We start from the raw sequence: 21,841 nt of genomic DNA, 5'->3' as shown, positions 1-21,841 counted from the left end.
GATCCTTTAGCCTCAGTCAAGCCATCAAATGACTGTAGCCCCTGCCAACATCCTGACTGAAAGCACATGAGAGATCTTTTGTCAAAACCATTCAATGAAGATGTTCCTGAATTCTAGGCCCCAGAAACTATGAAATGATATTTGCCGTTTAAGACATTGAATTTTGAGGTGATCTGTTATACAGCATTAGAGAACACCCACTGAATATCAGTGTTCATCTTCTTCCTTAGAAGCAAAACCCTTACTTTATTTGAGCACTGTTTCTAAAATGCTAGATTTCTCATTCCCTATGGATGGGCTGGCTGTTGAGATATAAGGAGTTGTTGAATGGTTCTTCTAGGAAATCTCCTTAAAAGGGCAACAGAACAGCCTTAGATTTTTCCTTCCTGGAATGCAGACTTAATAACTGGTGCTCTAGTAGAAAACTAAGATCATGAGGCAATCTTTAGGATGAAGGTCAAGAGCTAACGATGATGGAAAAGAGGGAATTTGGTGATAAATGACCATAGCTTCATTAAGCCAGCCCTAGACAAGAAATTTCTGGACTTTTTTCTTACATTGGCAAAAAATAAACTTCTATTTTGTATAAGCCACTGTTATTTTTTTAATCTCTATTATTTGTAGCAAAGTGCAATTATCAGCTGATGGAACCTGGAATTGGGTACCTTGGATATCTGGCTTTTAGGGAAAAGCCAGAACTAACTAAGAGAATCATTTAGCTTTGTAGGAAGAGTCACTTGTAGAAATTAATGAGTTATATATCTAGTATAAATCAGCCTTGTGGGACTTGCCATTTATCTAGGAATCTCTTCCTAAGTCAACCTTGGAATTTCATATTGGCATTGCTGAAAGACATACATACTCTCTTAGTATGGTCACCACACTAAATTACTGACATTCAGAATGTTCTGACTGAAACCAATCCTTACCCTTACTGTACTATGTCATTTAAAAATCATAAGACAGGTAAAGATAATTTCTAACATATAGTTTTCTGATTTTATAGATATATATTATTTTGCCGATTTGAGGTAAATCATATGAAGCAAAAAGGAATTTAAATTGTAGCATAAAATCTAGTTTTAAACATTTACAGATTGCTTTCTGATACATGCTGAAGAATTTTTTTTTAAATGTTAAGATAGAAAGTTTGTTTTTTTAATAGAACAGCTTTATTGAGATATAATTCACATACTATATAATTCATCCATTTAAAGTGTACATGTCAATGGTTTTTATATAGTTACAAAGTTGTATAAACAGCATCACAATCAATTTTAGAGCATTTTTATCATACCACAAAGAAATCATGAACCCATTAGTAGTCATGCCCCATTTCCTCTCAAACCCTACCCCATCCTAGGCAACCACTACTTTCTACAATCCACTTTCTATAGATTTTCTTATTCTGAACAATTTCATTGGAATGGGATCATATAAGATACGGTCTTTCGTGTCTGAATTCCTTTACTCAGAATAATGTTTTCAAAGTTCATCTATGTTGTAGCATGTCTTTTTAGTACTTTATAAATTTCTATTGTTGGGATAGACCACAGTTTGTTTATCCATCATCAGCTGATGGATATTTGGGTTGATTCTACTTTTTGGATATTTTGAATAATGCCACTATGAATATTTGTGTACACATTTTTTGCAGAGACATATATTTTCATTTCTCTTGGGTATATACTTAGGAGTGAAAATGGTAGGTTATATGATAACTCCATGTGTAACTTTTTGACAAACTGTCAATCTGCTTTCCAAAGTGGCTGCATCATTTTACATCACCAGTAGCCATGTATGAGGGTTCCAATTTGTCCACATCCTTGTCAACACTTAATATCTGTTTTTTTCATTATGCTCATCCTAGTGGGTCCAAAGTAGTTTTTATTTGCATTTCCCTGATGACTAATGATGTTGAAATTTTTTCATGTGATAATTGACCATTTGTATATCATCACTGAAGAAACATCTACTTAGATCCTTTGATCATTTCTAAATTGGGTTTTATTTTTATTACTGAGGTGGAAGAGTTCTTAATATATTCTAGTTAGAAGTCTCTTATCAGATCTCTTATCAGTTTACAGATATTTTCTCCCATTCAGTGGGTTGTCTTTTCACTTTCTTGATGGTATCCTTAACAGTAAAAGTGTCTTTAACTTAGGTTTTTTCCTCTTTATCTATTTTTTTTTCTCTGTCACCTGTGATTTGGTGCATATCTAAGGAACCAACTGCTTAATCCAAAGCAGTTACTACTTCATAGTAACAAAAATTTGTTCCTATATTTCTAAGAGTTTCATAGTTTTAGCTCTTATCTGAAGGTCTATGATCCATTTTGAGTTAAGCTTTGTGTATGGTATGAGGAAGCAATTCAGATTTCTTTCTTTTTTTTATGAGGTTGCTGGTATATTTTTTTAAACATTTTTATTAATTAAAAAAAATTAACAAACATTTAGATATCATTCCATTCTACATATACAATCAGTAATTCTTAATATCATCACATAGTTGCATATTCATCATTTCTCAGTACATTTGCATCGATTTAGAAAAAGAAATAAAAAGACAACAGAAACAGAAATGATAATAGAGAAAAAAAAACTATATGTACCATACCCCTTACCCCTCACTTTCATTTACCACTATTTCAAACTGAATTTATTTTAACATTTGTTCCCCCTATTATTTATTTTTATTCCATATGTTCTACCCTTCTGTTGATATAGTAGCTAAAAGGAGCATCAGACATAAGGTTTTCACATTCACAGAGTCTCATTGTGAAAGCTATATCATTGTTCAATCATCACCAAAAAACATGGCTACTGGAACACAGCACTACATTTTCAGGCAATTCCCTCCAGCTTCTCCACTACATCTTGAACAACAAGGTGATATCTACTTAATGCGTAAGAATAACCTCCAGGATAACCTCTCAACTCTGTTTGGAATCTCTTAGCCACTGACACTTTGTCTCATTTTACTCTTCCCCCTTTTGGTCGAGAAGTTTCTCTCAATTCCTTGATGTTAATTCTCAGCTCATTCTAGGGTTTTTCTCAGTCCTTTGATGCTGAGTGTCAGCTCATTCCAGGATCTTTGTCCCACGTTGCCAGGAAGGTCCACACCCTTGGGAGTCATGTCCCACGCAGAGAGGGGGAGGGTGGTGAGACTGCTCGTCATATTGTCTGGAGCGTCAGATTTATTTCTTCTCATGTGGATATCTAGCTGTCCAAGCATCATTGGTTGAACGGATGATTCTTCCCCGCTGAATTGTTTGAAATCTTAGGTTGTGTGAGTGTGTGTGTGTTGGGCGTGGTAGTGGGGGTGGGTAGTGTTGGGGTGATAATTTTGATTTGGTTTCGTGCAAAGATAAACTATATAGCTATTTTCTGTTTCTTAAGCCAAATAGTAAAATCTAAAACAAATATGTCTTACCTTTAATCTAATGTCTATTTCGTTTGAAAGAGTAAAACAATTAGTAAACATACATCACATTCACTACAGAAACCCTAATTAATTTGAGAAAACAAATATGTATTTTGCTCTAGTTGAAAGCTATTCGAATAAAACCTCTAATAATTAATAGGCTCATATTTTTATCTAATTGATTAGTTATATGGATGTGTGTTTGTGAAGTCCTGAGGAAAAACTTTTGCATTCATTTATGACAGAACTACTTAATGATATCTACTTAATCCCATTTCTGTATAAAAAGGATAGGTTCCACATATTTACTTTCAATTGCTAAGACATATTAAAACTGATACATTATCAAAGGTTTTCCTTAACTTCCTTGGGATTTCTTGGCTTTTTGGACCTCTTGACTATACTAGACATTTTCTTAATTTGGGAAATGAGAAGGTAACATCCATATTTGCATTTCATTGAAGTATCTGTTGTTCCCTTGCAGTTTCAACTGCTTTTTTTGCAATCATTTACGATTTTTTTTCTTTTAAACTTAACCTTAGTTTTCAGGATTCATTTTAGCATAGAAATTGAGCACTCTGCTATTGTCAATCCTTGGCACTAAGGCCTAACCTAAAATAAAAAGGCCTCCACTCTCATTAGTTGGCACTAAGGCCCAAATTAAAATAAAAAGGGAAAGCTGCACAGTAAGCTGCAGAGTGTCAAAATATCTTCATTTTTGCTCTTTAGACCTCCCTAAATGCTCAGGAGGCTGCAGCACATCTTCACTGCATCTTGAAGTAGGTGGCTGCCTCGAACAAAGGCTGGGGTGGATTTTGTCATCCCCAAATAAAGACATGGAACAGTTAAAGAGAAAAACCCTAGCTTTCTAAAGCTAGGGAGATGTTTGATAGTAACCAGCAAAGAGGTAGTTCTATGTTCTAAGAAAGACTTTTTAAAGCTTATTCAACCTAAAATGTAAAGCTTCTTATTTTTTCTGTAAAATCAGTTTACATTTACAATCCATAGTTAATAGAGGTAGGAGTTGTGACTACAGTACGATTAATAAAGATACAGTGCATAAAATGTAAACCTTGCTGACTGTCTAACTGGCATAAAAGCCCAGGCACAAGAAAATGGTCTTCATAAAGTAGCAAAAACACCAGTAATGGGCACACACAAAAATCTAAAACTTAACAAGAGAAAATTTTCTTTCACTGTACCTAGTTAAAGATTTCACAAGTTCTCTGGAGCTGCACTGTCCAAAAGATAGCCACTAGCCACATGTGGCTATTGAGCATTTGAATGGCTAGTACAAATTGATGTGTGCTGTGAGTGTAAAATACACATTGGATTTTTACTCAATACAAAAGATGGTAGAAGACAGTATGAAAAGGTTGTAAAATATCTAATATTTATGTTGATTACACATTAAATGATACTATTTTGGTTACACTCGGTACATAGAGTACATTAGTAAAATAAACTTTATTGGTTTGTTTTCAATTTTTAAAATATGGCTACCATACATACATAGCTCATATTAGTGGCTTGTATTATTTTACTGGGCAGCAGTGCTCTAAAGGCTAAGGCACTTTAACTATAGCATAATTACACCAGTGTTCCACCCGTATATTATCTAGTTACATTTATATGTATTTTTCCTATGGTATCATACTTTATTCCATAGTGTATGATATGGGTTAAAAAATTCTCAGGGTTATTGCTAAACAACCTACTTCTTCTCCTGAGAATCCCCATTCCCCTTAGACTAATTGGCAAATTCTTCCTATCTTTTTAATCTCCAACAGAAGCATTATTTCTCTATAAAATTTACTTGAATGCCCTAGCCCTACACCCATATTCCAAGTAGAATTAAACACTGCCCTCTGGGCTACAAAAGATCTTGAACAGTATTTTCTGAATGCCTATTGTTTGCCCAGCATAGTGACAGGTGGTGGTAGTATGAGAGGGATATGGACCTTACACCTATACTGCTTGCATTCTAGAGTGAGATACAGACAAATAAACACCCAATTACACACTGTGTGTGATAAGTGCTATAACAGGAGAGATTTAGGAAGCACTTCAGAGTCATACCTTACCCAGACTACATCTTTGTGGTGGGTAGGCAAATTGAGCCTGAACTTTATATGTTGGATCCCAAAGGATTTATAAAAATACTTCTGTGTTTAAGTATATAAATGGCAAGGCATCTTTTATACATCACAATTTATTAATATGAGAATTGGCTTCAAAATACAAATAACTGGGTGGTGCAATGGTGGCTCAGTGGCATAACTCTCGCCTGCTATGCTGGAGACCCAGGTTCAATTCCCGGAACCTGCCCATGCCAAAAAACACAAATTACTGAATAGGCATTCCTATGTTGTACACATATACATGCCCTAGTATCCCTCTGATGACCCTCTAAGCCAGCAAATTTAGATACTGATTTTTTTTTAAAGAACAACAAAATAGCCCTAACACAACTGGCATGATTAAATAAAAATGAATTTCACAAAAGGTGTGCAATTTACTTAACACTAATGCATGATCAAATAGAGTTCAGGATTTTAATGATTGGATTTCTGTTGGGGTTGAGAAAAAAGATTAATAACAAGAGGTGAGCAACTTCTGCACCCCCTTTGTTAAGTCGTCTAGCATTTGGTAGTGGTTTTTAACTCGTATTAGAGGACAGGATTAATACTTGGCTTGTTGAGTTAATTGTGTACCCTCGCTTATTAAGAAGTCATACAATCCCAATGATCTAAAACTCTTTAGGAGCAAAATAACTGTTTTCAAAAGCAACGTTTGAGATGTCCAAACACCTGTCCCAAAGTCCATGAGCTAAAGTGAATGTGCCCTACTCACAATGTACTCAGTGCCTTACACACTGAGTACATTAGTCACTTATGCAGAACCTATTTAGTTTGACTTTAAACAGAATTGTGACAGTGAGGCTATCGGTATCCTCAGTTTGCACCAGACTAAAAGCTGCCAATCAGGAGAGGAGAGGAATGTTAGAGGCCAACACGCTGGCAACAGAAAGGACAACAGATTGTCAGTTAGTGAATGGAGGAGAGAGAGAAACTACAAAAGGCAGATATAATTACTGAGCCATAGAATTCTAGAGACCTTCAGTGCAGGAGTTGGTGCCTTATATACTTTTTAGTTCCTGGGACCATTATCTGCTAGGAAGAAGCCTAATATAGAAAAGAAACATGATGTATTTGTGAAGCCCACTACCATCTACAATAATTAATTTTAATATAACCTGGATTTTCAAGAAAATGCCAAATCAAATCCAATAAACTCCTTAAGAAAGCAAAAATAAGCACAACGCATTTTAGAAAATCTTTATATAACAATTAAATAAAATTTTTTTTAAAGAAGTTTGCTCTCTTAAAGGGCCAAGTTCCAATTTTGCTGATCATTACTTACTACAACAGTCTATTTGGCATTAATCTTGTATAAATAATGTCTTATAGAACAACAGACTTTTAAAGTAAATTACTTTGAGCAGATTCTGAACTGTGGCAAATGCAAATAATAAGCTATTACATGAGTTTTAAACTGTATAAGATGGCAAAGGATTTTGTGGTTGAATTACCTGGGTCATGTAAAATTATTGTTCTAAAAAGCCCCATTACCATCGAGCAAAACATTCCTACTATGTGTTGGGCACTGTGGTAGCTGTCGGGTTCAATAAGCATTAATTTTAAAAATTAGTTTTGATTTCAAGATCGTGAAGGTATTTTCAAACTCTCATTCACAGCTTTAAATGTTAAAGGAAATTTTAATTGTACAATGCAGCCATTACATAACAGGCATAGAATACTGATTTATGACTTGGATAGGTTTTTTTTTTCTAAGTGCGCTAGCAACTCTGCTTTCAAATGCTATCAATTCCTAAGGATGTGAACACCTACATTTAAGAGTTTAGTGCTTCATCCACTTACTTGTTTTGTTTAAGAAGTGTTTTAATACAGGCATATACCATTTGGGAGTTTTAGGGTGAGGCTAAGCTGTACTTCAGCATTTTTGTGTCAAGGAAAAATAATTTCAGTAACGGCACTCATTTCCCCTGAGAATATTTTCATGGCAAGTTACTAAATGCTAGAGTCAAAAAGAAACCTGACATCTGGGGAGGTGTTGAGGGGGTGTTAATAGTTATAGTTAGATGTTTGCGGAGCGTTGAGGATAAGATCTGAAAACAGAAAATACAAGGAAAAGAAGAAATTATGGTTTTATACATGACACTCCTTCCTTCACTTTTTCGCTTCACCAGTCTAACACCCCCCTCCCCCCACCTCCTTTCCTCCCACCCCCAATTTAGAGGCGGGTTCAGCGAGATTAGTCTGCAGGAAACCCAGAGGCTTCACAGCGCTGCCGCCCCGGCCTTGTGATGTAATTGTTATTTCTTATTCGGAGACTGAACAGAAGAGAGCTGCAGAAGAAGTGGCAGCCCTATTTCTTTTGCCTTGTCTTATGGGTCAAATCCTTTCCGGGGATGATGTAGATTCGCTGACAGACTCTGTTGGAGACTACATAGTGACAAAGCAGCTGAAGATAAGCCCTGCTTCTGGGTCCTACGTCCGTCCAGGGAGCTGAAAGGATACTCCTCAGGTCTTCTTCCTAGTTTTTCTATCGGAGTCACTCCACATTTATTTTTGGGTGCCTCTTATATCTTGGGAGTGGGGTCAAAGTGATCCAGAGTTAGTGCTCGTGTCCCACAAGATGAAGGCAGGACACACAAATTACAAGTAGGTGGAAGTTGGAGGGTGGGTGAAAGGGAGCCAAGGGAACGCGTGTTGTGGGTGAAATGGGAGGAGAGAGAACCATAAGGCGCCAGCAGCCCTGGCACCCAGGCTGTGCCCCAAACGTGAACCATCTGGCCAGTGTAACGAGAACGATACCCCAGGCCCCGGCGAGGAGCTGTCCAGACTACTGTGGCGGTCGGGGGTGGCTGGACAGGGTCGTGCGCCCAGGGGGCCGACTCGGGCGCGCAGAGCACCCACCTCTTCCGGCAGACGCGATCCTCCCGCTGTCTCCCGGCTCTGGAGCCCCGGCTCGGCCATCCATAAGACGGGAGAAAAGAAAACAAAACAGAGGGGTTCCTAAGATCCTGCGAGCTGCCTGGACCTGGGCGGCAAGCTTCTGCCCCGGTGACAATGGGAGGGAGGGGAAAAAAAGGGTTAAGAAACTTGGCTGAAGAGCTGAATGGCGTGGAGCGGCGAGGGGAGGGACTGGGCCACGGCGGACTCGGCGGCGGAGGGAGGAGCGCGGTTGCGAGCGGGCGGGCAGCGAGCGAGGCGCTCAAAGTCAGCCTCGCAGACATTGCAGCAGAGCCCCGAACTCGGGAGGCTGCGAGGCGGCGGCGGCGGAGGAGGCGGCGGCGGAGGAGGCGGCGGCGGTCGAGGCGGAGGGACCACCCGGCCCCACGCCCTCGCGCGCGCCCGTCCGTGGCCTTGCGTCCGCCGCTGTGCTCCGCAGCCCTGCTGGTCGGACGGAAGAGCTCGGTGGGGTGCGAAGGGAGGACGGGGAGGCGGGGAGCCTTCGTGGAGTGAGCCTAACGGAGCCGTGGCGGCTTCGGGTGAGTGGCGACTGCGGCCCGGGAGCTCAGAGGAGCCGCCACCGGCGCCGCCGGAAACGGCTTCGGAGCGCGGCCCGCGGCGGCGGCGGCGGCGGCGGCGCTGGCCCGGTAGGGCCGCGGGGGCGTCGAGGGCTGGCGGCGGGCGGCCGGCGGCTGGAGCGAACTCCGGGCGCGACGTGGGCTTGGCGGCAAGGAGGAATTGTTTCCGGGGAAATCCCGCCTCTTTTTGGGGCTCGAATCTCCCTGGGAACTCGGGGGGCAGGGCAGCGAGGGCGGGCAAGTTAGGGAGTTGGACCCGGGTTCGCTAGCCCGTCCAAACTGGCCCTGGGTCGGGGCCGGGCGTGGGGGGGCGGCAGAGTGTCGCCCACGCCGTGACGGGCCGGGGTGGCCGGGTCGCCCGGACGGGGTCGTATTCCCCTCAGTTGCCCCTTCGGCCACGAGTGTCCGGCGCTTCTGGCCGCGCCGCTGTTCGTCCTGCTGCCCCGCGGCTCCCTGGGCGGCGCCGGGCACAGCTCCCGCTTCTCGCCCTGGTGCCTCCCTGAGCTGTGCTCGCCAGATTCCGGGCCACGAAAAGTGAATAGGAAGAGGGACAGCTCTTGGCCCCTTTCGTCTCCCAGGCCCGGTCCCCGTTACTTTTCCGTCCGCCCAGGGCTCTTTGGACACCAGGCCTCAACCATCATTTTACTTGTGAGTCAAGAACCGGGTTCACATATAGAGTGAGCCCTTAGAGGGCTTGGGAGGATATGGGAAGCTCCTTTTCTCTTTCCTTGTGTTCCTCCTATTAATGAGTGTTGTTTTATGAAGGGTTTCCTTGGAAATACTTTGCACACCCGCCCATCCTTTCCAAAGTAGTTTCCAAATTTTAATCAGGAGTTGGTGTTCAGTCTGAAGGAACAAAGGAATCAACTGTGTCTTAGAGACGAACAAACTGGGAGTGTGTGACACATGTTGATCTCTGAAGCGTTACCGGAGTTTCTATCTTTTATCACGTTGGTAATTTAATTGGGTTCTGAAGCTTGTAAAAGAACAGAATGATATGCACTTAAAAATTTTTTTATGGGACTTTTTTTTCGTGGTGGTGGGGAATAAAGACGTTCCTACGTACAATAACTCAATTCAGTTAGTAGAACTGAGCTGTATTTTGTCTCCGGTAATGTAGGTGTTTAAACATGAGGTTATGGGGGAAATATTTTCCTTAGAAGGAGACCTTTTGTAAGTGTCCCAAGTAAATATGGTTGTCGGGTTATATATATGATGTCGGTTCTTTACATGTCTTGTGGAATTTGTGATGCAAGGGGCTCTGGTAATTCATTCATCAAGAATTCTTAAAGTTATGAATTGCGTTGAACTTGCATATTAGTGAATCATAGATTCAGCAAGTCGGTAGCATCTTTCTGATGAGATTATTTAATATTTAATCATCATTTTGCCACCTTTGTTGAAAAGACAGAGAAATAAAGTGGACTTTTAAAACAAATAGTGCTTCATCTGCTCGGCACTTCAGTGTGGTTTGGCTGCCTAAAGTGTGTTGAAATGTTTTTCAACTTCCAAGTAAGTTTTCTCTGGTTTTGCTGGGAAGTTTAGTAACCTAAGTAAGGTTTAAATGGTACACAGAGCAGTGACTTCATCACCAATACTACCTTTTCTCTGCCTTGACTTAGCTTCTAGAGACAAAGGAGAAGGAGGAATGGGACAGCCAGTACTCTCCAGGGTTGCACTGGTCTATTTCAGACTCTAGTGGGAAAAGAGCTCGTTCCCAACTTAACCCTAAAAAGTGCCTTATTCTTATTTATTTAAATGTTTTAAAAATGAGAACTGTTTATTGTTTGTTTTATTTAAATCAGTTCCTTACACTGCCTCTGAGGAGTTAAACCATGTTTAATGCCTATGAGAAGGCTTGATTTAGAGTCGCTTCTTGCCTTTGTTTTCAAACTTCACAGAACCAGTGATTTTAGTAATTTAAACATCCTGAAATATTGAAAGTTCGCAATAAAGGAGTAGCTGTAGAAGAGGCTAAAGGCCATCTAACTCTTGTGCTTTTAAAAACAAAACATCATGATAAAAAATAACCTATACCACCACCTAGAGTCTGTTAGTTTATTACTCTTGAAGTTTGCTTAAATTGACACGTCTCTTTTTGTTCTGATATAGCAAGAAAATGATTAAGAAGTGCTGGCTTTCAAAAGGCCATCCAAGAGAACAGTTATTTATGTAATAAAATACCAAGTGGCAATTTAAATTATACATGCCACCTTTACATTTGAAAATTATGTCATTTCAGGTTCAGTGGGCTATTCTCCAAAAGTTATTAATTCAAAATAATTTAAAATGGAATTTTCAGCTCTTATTCCAAGGTAGCTTTGATTGCTTAAAGACTTTCTGGATTATTATCAGAGATTCAAGAGTCTTACAAATTAAATGTCCTTAGGGTATTTTGTTGTCCATATGAACAAAAGCAATGATAAAGTAAAAATATGATTATTACAACTCTAGAAAGTCTGGAACTCAAAGGTAAGAGAGAATGTAGACTATATTAGAGTTGTGATTCAGAGATATGAGAAAAGTTAAAGTGATAATCTATCTTTCTGGTAACTTATATGAAATAAAACCATCTGTTAAATGGGAGACCTTAGGGAAGCAGCTTTGTTGCCACGTGGCTTCTCACATTGTCCATGGAAGAAGTAATGTTCTTTCCTTAAAGAGAAAGATGGCCTCCAAGATATTTAATTAAATGCTAGGTGCACTTAGAGAACTAGAGCACTGTATTGTCAGATATCACTATTTTAGAACATTGAGGACAACTAGAAATGAATTAACTCATATCTGAAAGCAGAGTTTTATAGAAGACGACAGATTAGGCAAAATATGTCAATCTAATAGAACAATAGGGAGATAAGGAAATATGTCATCTTTGACTTTCTAGCATGATGAGGGAGAAGAAGGTTATTATTAATTGTACAGATTCCATTGCAAATGTGCATTGAAAGATGATGGCATATAAGCTGTTTTAACTCAGAGTGGCTTCAGATATATGAGATTAAAGGGATAGAATTTAAATTTTGAAACCTTAAGATTGTAAGAAGCTTAAAAGCTTATATTTTAAATGTTTTTGGAAAAGCAATAGTTTTGTATAACAAGGTTAGAGATAATAATGCTCAAAGTAAATTTGGAACATCTAATTTTTATCAATAAAAATTTGTTTTTAAAAATTGTGACAGGTTTGGTTTTGCTTTTCAAACTTTTGCTGATACAGTTGGGTTTTCAAGTTTAGGTAATAAAGAGGAAGAGTTGTGATTTCTCCCTCTCTCTTTCTCTCTTCCGTCCCCTTTTCTAAAATAAATTCTACATTTTTGGATGTTCTCTCCTATGAAAATTGCCATTGTTAGTAACTTCCCTTCTTGCTATGGTGGGGTGAAGTTTCTTTACTCTTGTGCTTTTTTCCATATTTCCCTTAAGATGACTGATGCACAGTCAGGTTGGGTTTTGTTTTTTAGAACAGTGATTTATTGTTATGTGAATGAAGGGGGAAAAATTATTCGTTGTCCTAAGAAAGCCCTGTGTAACCATGTCTTTCAACTGGAGAAATGTTTATTAAAAACAACTTTTGACTACTCTTGAAAAGTTAGAGAAACATATTCAATAAAATACAGGGGTGGGGATTTCCAGGATATATGAGTTTGAATCTGTGAGTAAAATTGTTCAAGAAGCATTAAGTTGCAGTGTTTTGAGGGGCCTGCTAGGGGAGGGTAGCTGAGTAAACTTATTCTGCAGTATTTACATAACAGAACAATCACAGAAATAAAACACCAAGGTGGTCACTAGGACTTGAAAAGGTAAAAACCAGTGTCAGGTGATGAAACAGGCCAGTAGAATGAAACTGAGAATTATGTCCAGAGGTTGGGATGAACAAAAAGTAAATGGAGGAGAGAGATCTTGTTTCCGTATCCTGTTTGCATCTGATGCTGAAACAGGGACATGAATTGCTCATGGTAATGGATTCCCTTTTATAAGAGCAGCAATATTATATAAACGGTGGTTGTTTTAGGAGGGAGAAAGGACAAGTTCTCCATATATGTATGGGCAGACTTTGTTTTTGAATTTTTCTTAAATATATCTAATTGGAGGATTAAAATTGAGTACCAGAATGGAACCTGGAATTATAGTTTGTTTGGAAGAGAATACATTATTATTAGCTCACTTTTTAAAATCTGTTCTCTTCTGGAGTCTTCCAAAGGTCTTATGGAAAACTGGTTGGTTGGTGAACTGGAGAATTCATTTATAGGATTTCTGATAAAGATAACTTGATGTAAATAGCTATAGGAAAAAATGCTTTCTTTAAACACATTATCTTATGATTCAAAGACTGGGGGAGAATTGGGATCAAAGAGACTTTGAAATCTTATCAGGGTTTCTTTACAAACTTAATATAGACATCTCTGTTGTTTCTTTAATTCTTTTTTGGGATTTAATGTTTAATTTGATGAACGCCGGGTATTTAGTATTCTAAATATCAGAGTTCAGTTTTACTTTCATTTTGCTGCAGTTATGAAGGTGTGGTTTTAATTTTTACAGTAGCTTTAGGTACCGATATGGTAAATTATGCTAATTTTTGTCAGTAATAATACCAAATCTGTATCATTGACCTTGAAATTGAAATTGATATCTATACTTGCAAATATTGCAAATAAATCGTTATAAAATGTATGGTATTTTAGGTTATAAATATATCTGAAACACAAGAAAGTTTTTCTTAAGTTTATAAAACGTATTGAAGAACAGGGATAGTGATAACATAAATGTGATATATGTTGGCATTGTATTAGGACTTTATTAAAACTAATACTTTGAACCATGCCAGGGATAACATTTAGCATAGAACTCTAGGAATAATAAAATGAGAAGCAGATTTGAGGAACTTAGAAAAGTGACAGCTCAAAAATGGAGAAAAAGTCACTCTTTGAGCTTAAGATAAAAGGACACCTGTATTTACTTTTTTTTTTTCAACAATATCAGATTTTAAGACTGTTCTTGAAGATAATTGTACGGATAATTGCATCATAATCTACCTGTTTAAAAATTATGATTAGATCTGTTTTTCTAGTTGAAACAAATTCAGGAACTCCAGAATATGTTGTAGCTTTGGCTAAAAAGGTGATTAAAGCCTTAATCTATCCCTCCCTCTCAACTTTCGATAAATAAGGCTGGGATAAAAAAGTTTTTGTGAAGAAACGTGGAAACAGAACTAATTCTGTTGATAGTTGTGTTTGAAATTCAGTTAGCCTGGCTCAGTCTCACCAGAAAATTTTAACTTATTTTTACACCTCAGGGAATAGAAGCTCTAAATTAAAACCCATCTTGCTACTATAACTTTGGGTCTATAGCAAAAAAAAACCTTTAAGGATAGAAGGAAGAGACCCTTATTTGCCTTAAATTCCAGGTCACTAGGTAACTAAGCCTGGATTTTCAAGAAATATTACACTGGGAGCCTGGTGGGAATTTGATTCATCAGCTTAAGATACCACTGGGACCAGGACAAAACTGATTGACCTGTTGTAGGTGTTTATTCAGAGCTTTGGTGGAAAGGAGTTTCATCCTTGGGCTTCTAATTAAAAAAGTCATTTCTCAGTCACCTGTTAAATGGTAGTCAAAGCTGCTCCCTGTTTTCAAACCTATAATTTGCTAATGGGTTGAGGACAAATCACAGACTAAGAAATTGTTTGGAACGTGTGTTAGTAGTAGTCTCCTTTATCTTATTTTCACCTTCTTTGCCACCTATGTCAAGGCCCTAGTTAAAGTGTGGTGTAGGAAATTAGCTTTAGAAAAGAGAAAACTTAAGTCATATGTAATGGGCAAGATAGCTTGTTGTAGTTAATGCTTCTAATGGTTTTCACCTACAGTGTACATAATATGTGAATGTGTCAGATATGTTACTGCATTAAAAAAGTCAGATGATAAATTAGCATGCACTAGTAAGAAAGGAAATTACATTTACAGGCAATCTTAAAATGAGGATAGTGATAGAATTGTGGTGGTTTGATGATAAAATGTGAGTAGGAGAGCCTGGTGTGTAATAGAACATGATAAAAGGTTGAGAATTAGAAATTAAAAATAAAAAGGGACTTCCCTCTTGAGGAATTTCTCTAGAAGTCAAGATATCTGAAATGTTTAAAGAATTGTAACTGGTTTGTGAAAAGTGCACTTTTAAAGATTTTTTAGATTCCTCAATGAATACTAGGTAGTTTACCATAGATTGTAGATTTACAAACTGGAAAAGACACAAATTAAAGAAAGGAGTGAGGTGAGGACAGAAAAAAGGTAGAGTATATCCAGAAAAAGTATTTGAAAGCATATGAAACATTACAAATGAAAAAATAGGAAATATCCTCAAAATGAATTCATCACAATTGAAGTTTTTCCCCCGTAAAGGGAATATTTGCACAGTGGGTCATGTAAACCATAAGGTCGGTTTTGATTTTTGAAAATCATTGCTAAAAAACAGTATATATCTGTTTTGTTGTTACCTGCACATTTTTCTAGTTTAGATTCTGTTATTACACCAATATCTAATACCAGGAAGTTTCTTTTATCTCTCTGGGCAACATCTGTAGAATCTATAGAACTGGAACGAGGACTTGGATTTGATTTCTAAATTTTAGAATTCTGAGTCTATGTGTTAAATTGAGGTTGTTGTCATTAAGCAATAAAGATTTCAAGCTTATAGTTTGAGGAGTACAAGTGACTGAGGAAAAACTTAGATTACCAAAAATTGTAGTTTAGTCATTTGCCTTTTCATTTTTTATTGGAGGAGGAGGAAGAGGGGAAGGATGAAAATTGACATTTTGGTGATAATTGCTTTGTGCCAGCCATTGTGCTAGCTGCTTTTACACTCATTTTCTCTTTATTCCTTACGATTTCCCTAAGACATACAGGTTACATTTTCTCTATTTATGGATAGAGAAGCCTAGTATGGGACATGTCAGAGTATCTTGCCTGAGGTCACACAGCTAATTTTATTGATAATACTTTGTTTTTCAATGAGAATATGTCTTTTGAAGAGAATACCAGCTTCCATCCGATTTTCAGGAAATCAGGAAAAACGCTGTTCCAAACCTGGTTGCTTCAAAATTCACGCAGCATGTAGATTCCTCCCAGCCTGAATTCTCAAAGACCAGTTTCACTGGAAGGGCATATTGTTTCTAAACTATAAGTCTGCAGTAGTTTGTGTGAGTTCTTACAGAGAGTGATGTCCCACTCCCTGCTCTGACGAGCTTCCTTTACCAGAGGGAAATGGAGTCAGCAGGGTGACTGTACAGGTTCTTTTCCTTTCATCAGTAGCTGGTATGAAGCACATCTCAGAATTACCTCCGTATTCTTTGAGGCAGAGAAAGCGACTTTGTTTCTTGATACAGTTCATTAAAACAGTTTGTCATGGTCTTAATCCGGGTGTTCCCAAGGCTAATTATGTTTGTCCATTTCAAGGAGCAGTTGTAGCAAATGCTGAGCCATAGCTCTTCCTGTCTGAAAAGTTAAGACTATTGCATGTTTTAACATGATTTTTTTATGACCATATCTTCACCGACAATAATTTTATTTTAAAGACTATGCTATGCTAATAAACTAGTCTTTGTAAAACAAGGAAGAAATGCATTTGTGAATTTATTGGAAAGAAGCAGAAGCAAAAAGATGAGGACTTGGCTTCATTTTAGGGAGTAGAAGGTGGTCAGGAAAGAGAATTTCGAGTTGAAGTTTGTGGCACATAGTGTATTCTTACACATCAGGCATGTGCTTTTATTGTTGAGGCCGTGAGAAATGGAGTAATAAACCTCTTCACCTTTTTTACTTGCCTCATTTAAAATTTATGAAATTTTGAACCCAAAAGAATCAAGCTGAGTGGTTCCCTGTAAACTGAAAGGGTACCATCAAATTGAAACTGTATTGGAGACACAAAGATGAGTAATAAGGCTTCTGGTGTGCTTTGGATTTTCAATTGCCAAGGTAATCTTGGAAAAACAAAGGATTAGTATAAAAGCTGCAAAAGAAATGTTTTGCTACTGTCTTATGCGAAGAGACTATTATATTTCTGTCAAATAAAAAAAGAATGTTAAAATCTAGGAGGAAAAACCTGTGGAGTTCAAATATATATTTATATTATTTCCCTACCCCATTCATGCCTTCTTTCAAAATTTAATTGAAATAGATGGAATCTACATGATGCCAAGCACAAGGATTAAAGATGAAAAATTTTCATTAACCACTTGGATTTTATGCAATATCTGGGTGTTATTAAGACAAAAATCAAAGCAGTGCAATGTTAGCTGTATTACTAAAAAGCTACTCTTAACTGTCCGGGTAATCCTTGACTAATCTGAATCAAGGCCACATTTTCCTTCTGTTTTTTCACTTTGGATTTCTTTTGCTTGAGGCTTTCACAAATTGAAATAATTGCATAGGATCTTTATGTTTTCAGATTGGAAGGGAATTTGGTAAAAGCTATGGATGCTCCCAATTTAAGTGCCCTTGTCTTAGAGGTACCTTGTCCTACTTCCCCATTTTCAAACAAGTTGGTATATGAAGACATCTAGCTTAAGAAAATAGTGCGTAGCTAGTTAGTGTGTACTATAAATCAAGTAGTGATCAGATGCTAATATTTAGCTCTTATGTACCACTTGCTTTATTCTTGATCCTCCTTCCTTTCCTATTTTTGTTTCTTTTTCCCTTCCCTTTTCTTTCTCACCTGTCCTTTTTTTTTTATTTTTAAATTGCTGGGGAGATCCATGTGATACAATGGTCTACATGATTACTTATCTTCCAATGGTTTTTGTTGTTAATTTAAAAATTTCAAAGCATTTATTATGTATATTTTGCAGAATGGGAAATTGAGCCCTTAAAGTTTCTAAAGTCAGAGAGCACTTGGGTGGACCTTGGATAAGATATCAAATCTCGATTTATTTCACACTTTTTTGATTTTTGCTAAAGCGGTTTCAGAAAGAAGGGGTTGTATATCAGATGTTAAGGGATAGTTAATAATCTGGGGCCTTGGATCCAGGAGTAAAAGTCATGCTCCCCAAAGGAATGACCAGAAGGAACTGGGTTTTGAGATGTGGAGTTAGAAAGGGCCTCCTACATCACCCCTCATCTTGTAGCTTATTTTCTTCTCCTGCTATTAAAATGTAATCTTGAAAGCAGTTTTATGATCCATTTGATAGTCTAATATTTGCAGTGTAATTTCTAGGTTGAGAATTTTAAAGGAGAAGTTTTACAATATAGGTGTGCATCTTTTCTTGCTTCATTTCTTATGTACATTTTCAGTTTGATTTAGAAAGCAATAGGGGCACTTTGAATTCATAGATCAATGCAGCCCAGTACCTTTAATTGACTGGTGTGACCACCATGCTTTTAGTTTCCCACTCTACTTAACTACTAAAGAGTGATGTTCTAAAAGCATCAGTGGTGGTGCTTGTGTCTGTTGGTAAAATTGGGATCATAATGCAAAGATTATGGATCTCATTCATGTATTCTTCTTCCAGAAGATAAATAAAATGAGAGGGCACTGTTCAGACCAGTAATGATAATGTGCCATGAACCCATGGCAACTAGGACCCCCTCACCTCTTAGCGAGCGAGAGAGAGAAGAAACCTCTGGCCCTTTTTGTGAGGACCAGACTGACCATGTTCTTGGCATTGACAAAGCAAATTGTAAAGAATTATTCTCACTCATGGATCATAGCATGTAAGAGAGTTTAGATGCTTCTGTCTCCCTCAGTAGACTGGAAGCTCCGTGAATAGAAGCGCTGTAAGTGTCTGATACATGGAATGCTGTCAGTAAGCATTTGTTAAATTGAACTGTACCAGTCTCAACTATTGGAAAAACCTGGGTTTTTTGTTTTTTGGTTTTTTTTTTTAGGTCAGGGATGGTCCTTTATATACTTATAAATAACAGCTGCTAATATATTTTTTAAACTTTTTTATTGTGTAGTATAACATATATACAAAGCAAAGAAATAAAAAAGCGATAGTTTTCAAAGCACTCTTCAACAAGTAGTTACAGGACAGCCCAGAGTTTGTCATGGGCTGCCATACAATCCTCTCATATTTTTCCTTCTAGCTGCTCCAAAATATAGGAGGCTAGAAGGCTTAAATATATATTTTTTAATCACCACAATCAACTTTTTTCTTTCTTTTTTGTGAAAAATAACATATATACAGAAAAGCAGTAAATTTCAAAGCACAGCACCACGATTAGTTGTAAAACATATTTCAGAGTTTGTCATGGGTTACAATTCCACAATTTTAGGTTTTTGCTTCTAGCTGCTCTAAGATACTAGAGACTAAAAGAGATAGCAATTTAATGATTCAGCATTCATATCCATATGTTAAATCCTGTCTTCACTGTATAACTCCACCATCACCTTTGGTCTTTCCATCCCTCTCTTTAGGGGTGTTTGAACTATGACCATTCTAACTTTTTCATATTGGAAGGGTCTGTCACTAATAATGGGGTAGGGAGATGAAACTATCTGATGTTCTGGAGAGGCTGGACCCTGTAGGTTTCAGGACTTATCTGATCCAGGGACCCATCTGGCAGTTGTAGGTTTCTGGAAAGTTACTCTTGTGTCTGGAACCCTTGTAGAATCTAATATATTGCCCTAGGTGTTCTTTTTATTTCAACATTCTTTTTTTGTTTTTTCATCACATAGTTGTATATTCATCATCATGATCATTTCTTAGAACATTTGCATCAATTCAGTGCAAGAAATAAAAAGAAAACAGAAAAAAATTCTTATATTCCATACATACCCCTTACCCCTCCCTTTCATTGATGACTAGCATTTCAATCTACTAAATTTATTTTAACATTTGTTCCCCCTATTATTTATTTATTTTTAATCCATATGTTTTACTCATCTGTCCATTAGATAGATAAAAGAAGCATCAGACAGACACAAGGTTTTCACAATCACACAGTCACATTGTGAAAGCTATATCATTATACAGTCATCTTCAAGAAACATGGCTGCTGGAACACAGCTCTACATTTTCAGGCAGTTCCCTCCAGCCTCTCTGTTATGCCTTAACTAAAAAGGTGATATTTATTTAATGCGTAAGAATAACCTCCAGGATAACCTCTCAACTCTGTTTGGAATCTCTCAGCCATTGACACTTTATTTTGTCTCATTTCTCTCTTCCCCCTTTCGGTCGAGAAGGTTTTCTCAATCCCATGGTACAGCTGCTAATATTATGCATAACTTATGCATAGTAGCTGCTGTTTAACCTTTTTTCTCTTTATTTAAATTAGAGCTTTTAAAAGGAATGATATTTCTTCTTTAAAATTTATTATCTTTCAGAGATGTTAATTATGAGGGAAAAAAGTGAGACTAAACTGTTGGTGACATTATAATTAATTCACACTTGAAATAATTTGTTTTGTAATACTAAGTATGTCAAAAATACACAAATTATATCAGAAAACATGTTCAGCAAAATCTTTAGGGGCAACATTTAATTTTTAAAGGAAACAAAATGAATATTTCTACAGCCTTCCAGGCAGTTTCCTTAGCTTCTTTTCCAGAAGTCAAGAGGATTCATCAACCTATCACATTTAATTGTTTTGACTTTGATTACTTGGAAAAGTGGAAGTATCTCAAAATCTTATATCTGGAGTTAATTTTGATGTGCAATAATCTTCAAATTAAGAGGGTGTGAAGATAGGTTTGATGATTCAAAACCTAAAAAGTTGAGACTTCAGTAGTATATGAAGCCCTTTTGTCATAGCTTAAAAATTAGGATTTGCTCTTTACCAGAGGTAAAATTCCTGACTATTTAAATACTGTTGTGCTCACCTAGATTAATAATTGTTGATGGGAGGCAGAAATGAAAATTACTTTGAAATAGAGCTGGAAATTTCTAGACTAGCAGTTTTCAAATGCTAAAGAAAATGTGTGGATTATCTGGAATGTATATTTTTAAGTGCTCTTAAAATAACATTAACCTAGTTTTCTGCTTTGTGAAGACAGGTTTTTTTTTTTTTTTTTTTTTTACCATATTTGAGTTTATGTGTACTTGGAAGTGAATGTGTTTTGTAAACAAGAAACGTCTCCTTTCATGGCTCACAAATTTTCTGTGTATTCACATGTCCATAAGTCATAGAAGAAGACAAGCTAGCAGATATGTCCAAAGAAAATTAGCTCCTTTAGTATTTATGTGATACATTCTATATCATATTTTCATTATTGTTTATCCCAGGTACCTGAAATTCCTTTCCCTTTAATTGTTCATTATTGTCAGTCGGTGTTTTAGAGTGCATAAACTTCCATACATCAGTATGTACTTGCGACTGTTGGATTCCTTAACAGAGATCTAATCTTAATTTCTATTTTCATGAACTGACCCTTGTAGCTAAGGCATGATGTCTCATTTAAATTCACATCATTATCTTTGACAATGAAAAAGGCAAATTAGAGTCTGAATCATTAATTTGCTGATAGTTGTCCTGCTACTAGTGTTTACTTCTTGCTTTGCCCATCCATCCACACGTTTTACATTTTACCTTGTGTATATTGGTCCTGATAGTGCCAAGAGATTCTTACTTTTGAAGGAATCATTCTAATAGCATGGATACATTCACTTTTAAAGGGGAAGAAAGAGAATGTGATACAAGACTCTCTTCCCCTTTGAAAGTAGTACATTCTGTCATGGAAATATTTCATTGTTTAATCACCATTCTAAAATGATTTTGCTTTTGCAAAATTACTATGTTCCACTCAGTGGCATGTTCTCTTAAACCTTTAAGGTTCAGAGTTGCTAAAGACAAAATGTGACTGTATTGATTAATATTGAGGATAGG

At 37.3% G+C, this 21,841-nt stretch overlaps 2 protein-coding genes across 10 annotated transcripts in view; one reads left to right on the top strand and one right to left on the bottom strand.

Annotated features, from left to right (window-relative positions):
* Positions 1-6,808: 6,808 nt before the first annotated feature.
* LOC143648536 (uncharacterized) lies at positions 6,809-8,771 on the bottom strand. The gene is made up of 2 exons (XM_077118737.1): positions 8,424-8,771; positions 6,809-7,612 (listed from the first exon to the last, which is right to left on the bottom strand). The coding sequence occupies exons 1-2, from the start codon at positions 8,741-8,743 to the stop codon at positions 7,582-7,584; spliced, it is 351 nt and encodes a 116-aa protein (XP_076974852.1). The 5' UTR covers positions 8,744-8,771; the 3' UTR covers positions 6,809-7,581.
* The window catches only part of NRIP1 (nuclear receptor interacting protein 1), a 107,167-nt gene continuing 93,100 nt past the window's right edge, over positions 7,775-21,841 (top strand). For 2 of the 9 annotated variants that reach the window (XM_077118726.1, XM_077118735.1), the window contains exon 1: positions 8,831-8,998. The gene's annotated coding sequence lies outside the window, so the exon portion shown is untranslated. The other 7 variants (XM_077118727.1, XM_077118729.1, XM_077118731.1 and 4 more) reach the window with 7 other exon arrangements.

The sequence above is a fragment of the Tamandua tetradactyla genome, chromosome 10, assembly GCF_023851605.1.
Source record: "Tamandua tetradactyla isolate mTamTet1 chromosome 10, mTamTet1.pri, whole genome shotgun sequence".
Taxonomy (NCBI): Eukaryota; Metazoa; Chordata; class Mammalia; order Pilosa; family Myrmecophagidae; genus Tamandua; species Tamandua tetradactyla.
Note: the sequence above shows the minus strand (reverse complement) of the source record. Positions and strands in the feature narration are given on the sequence as shown.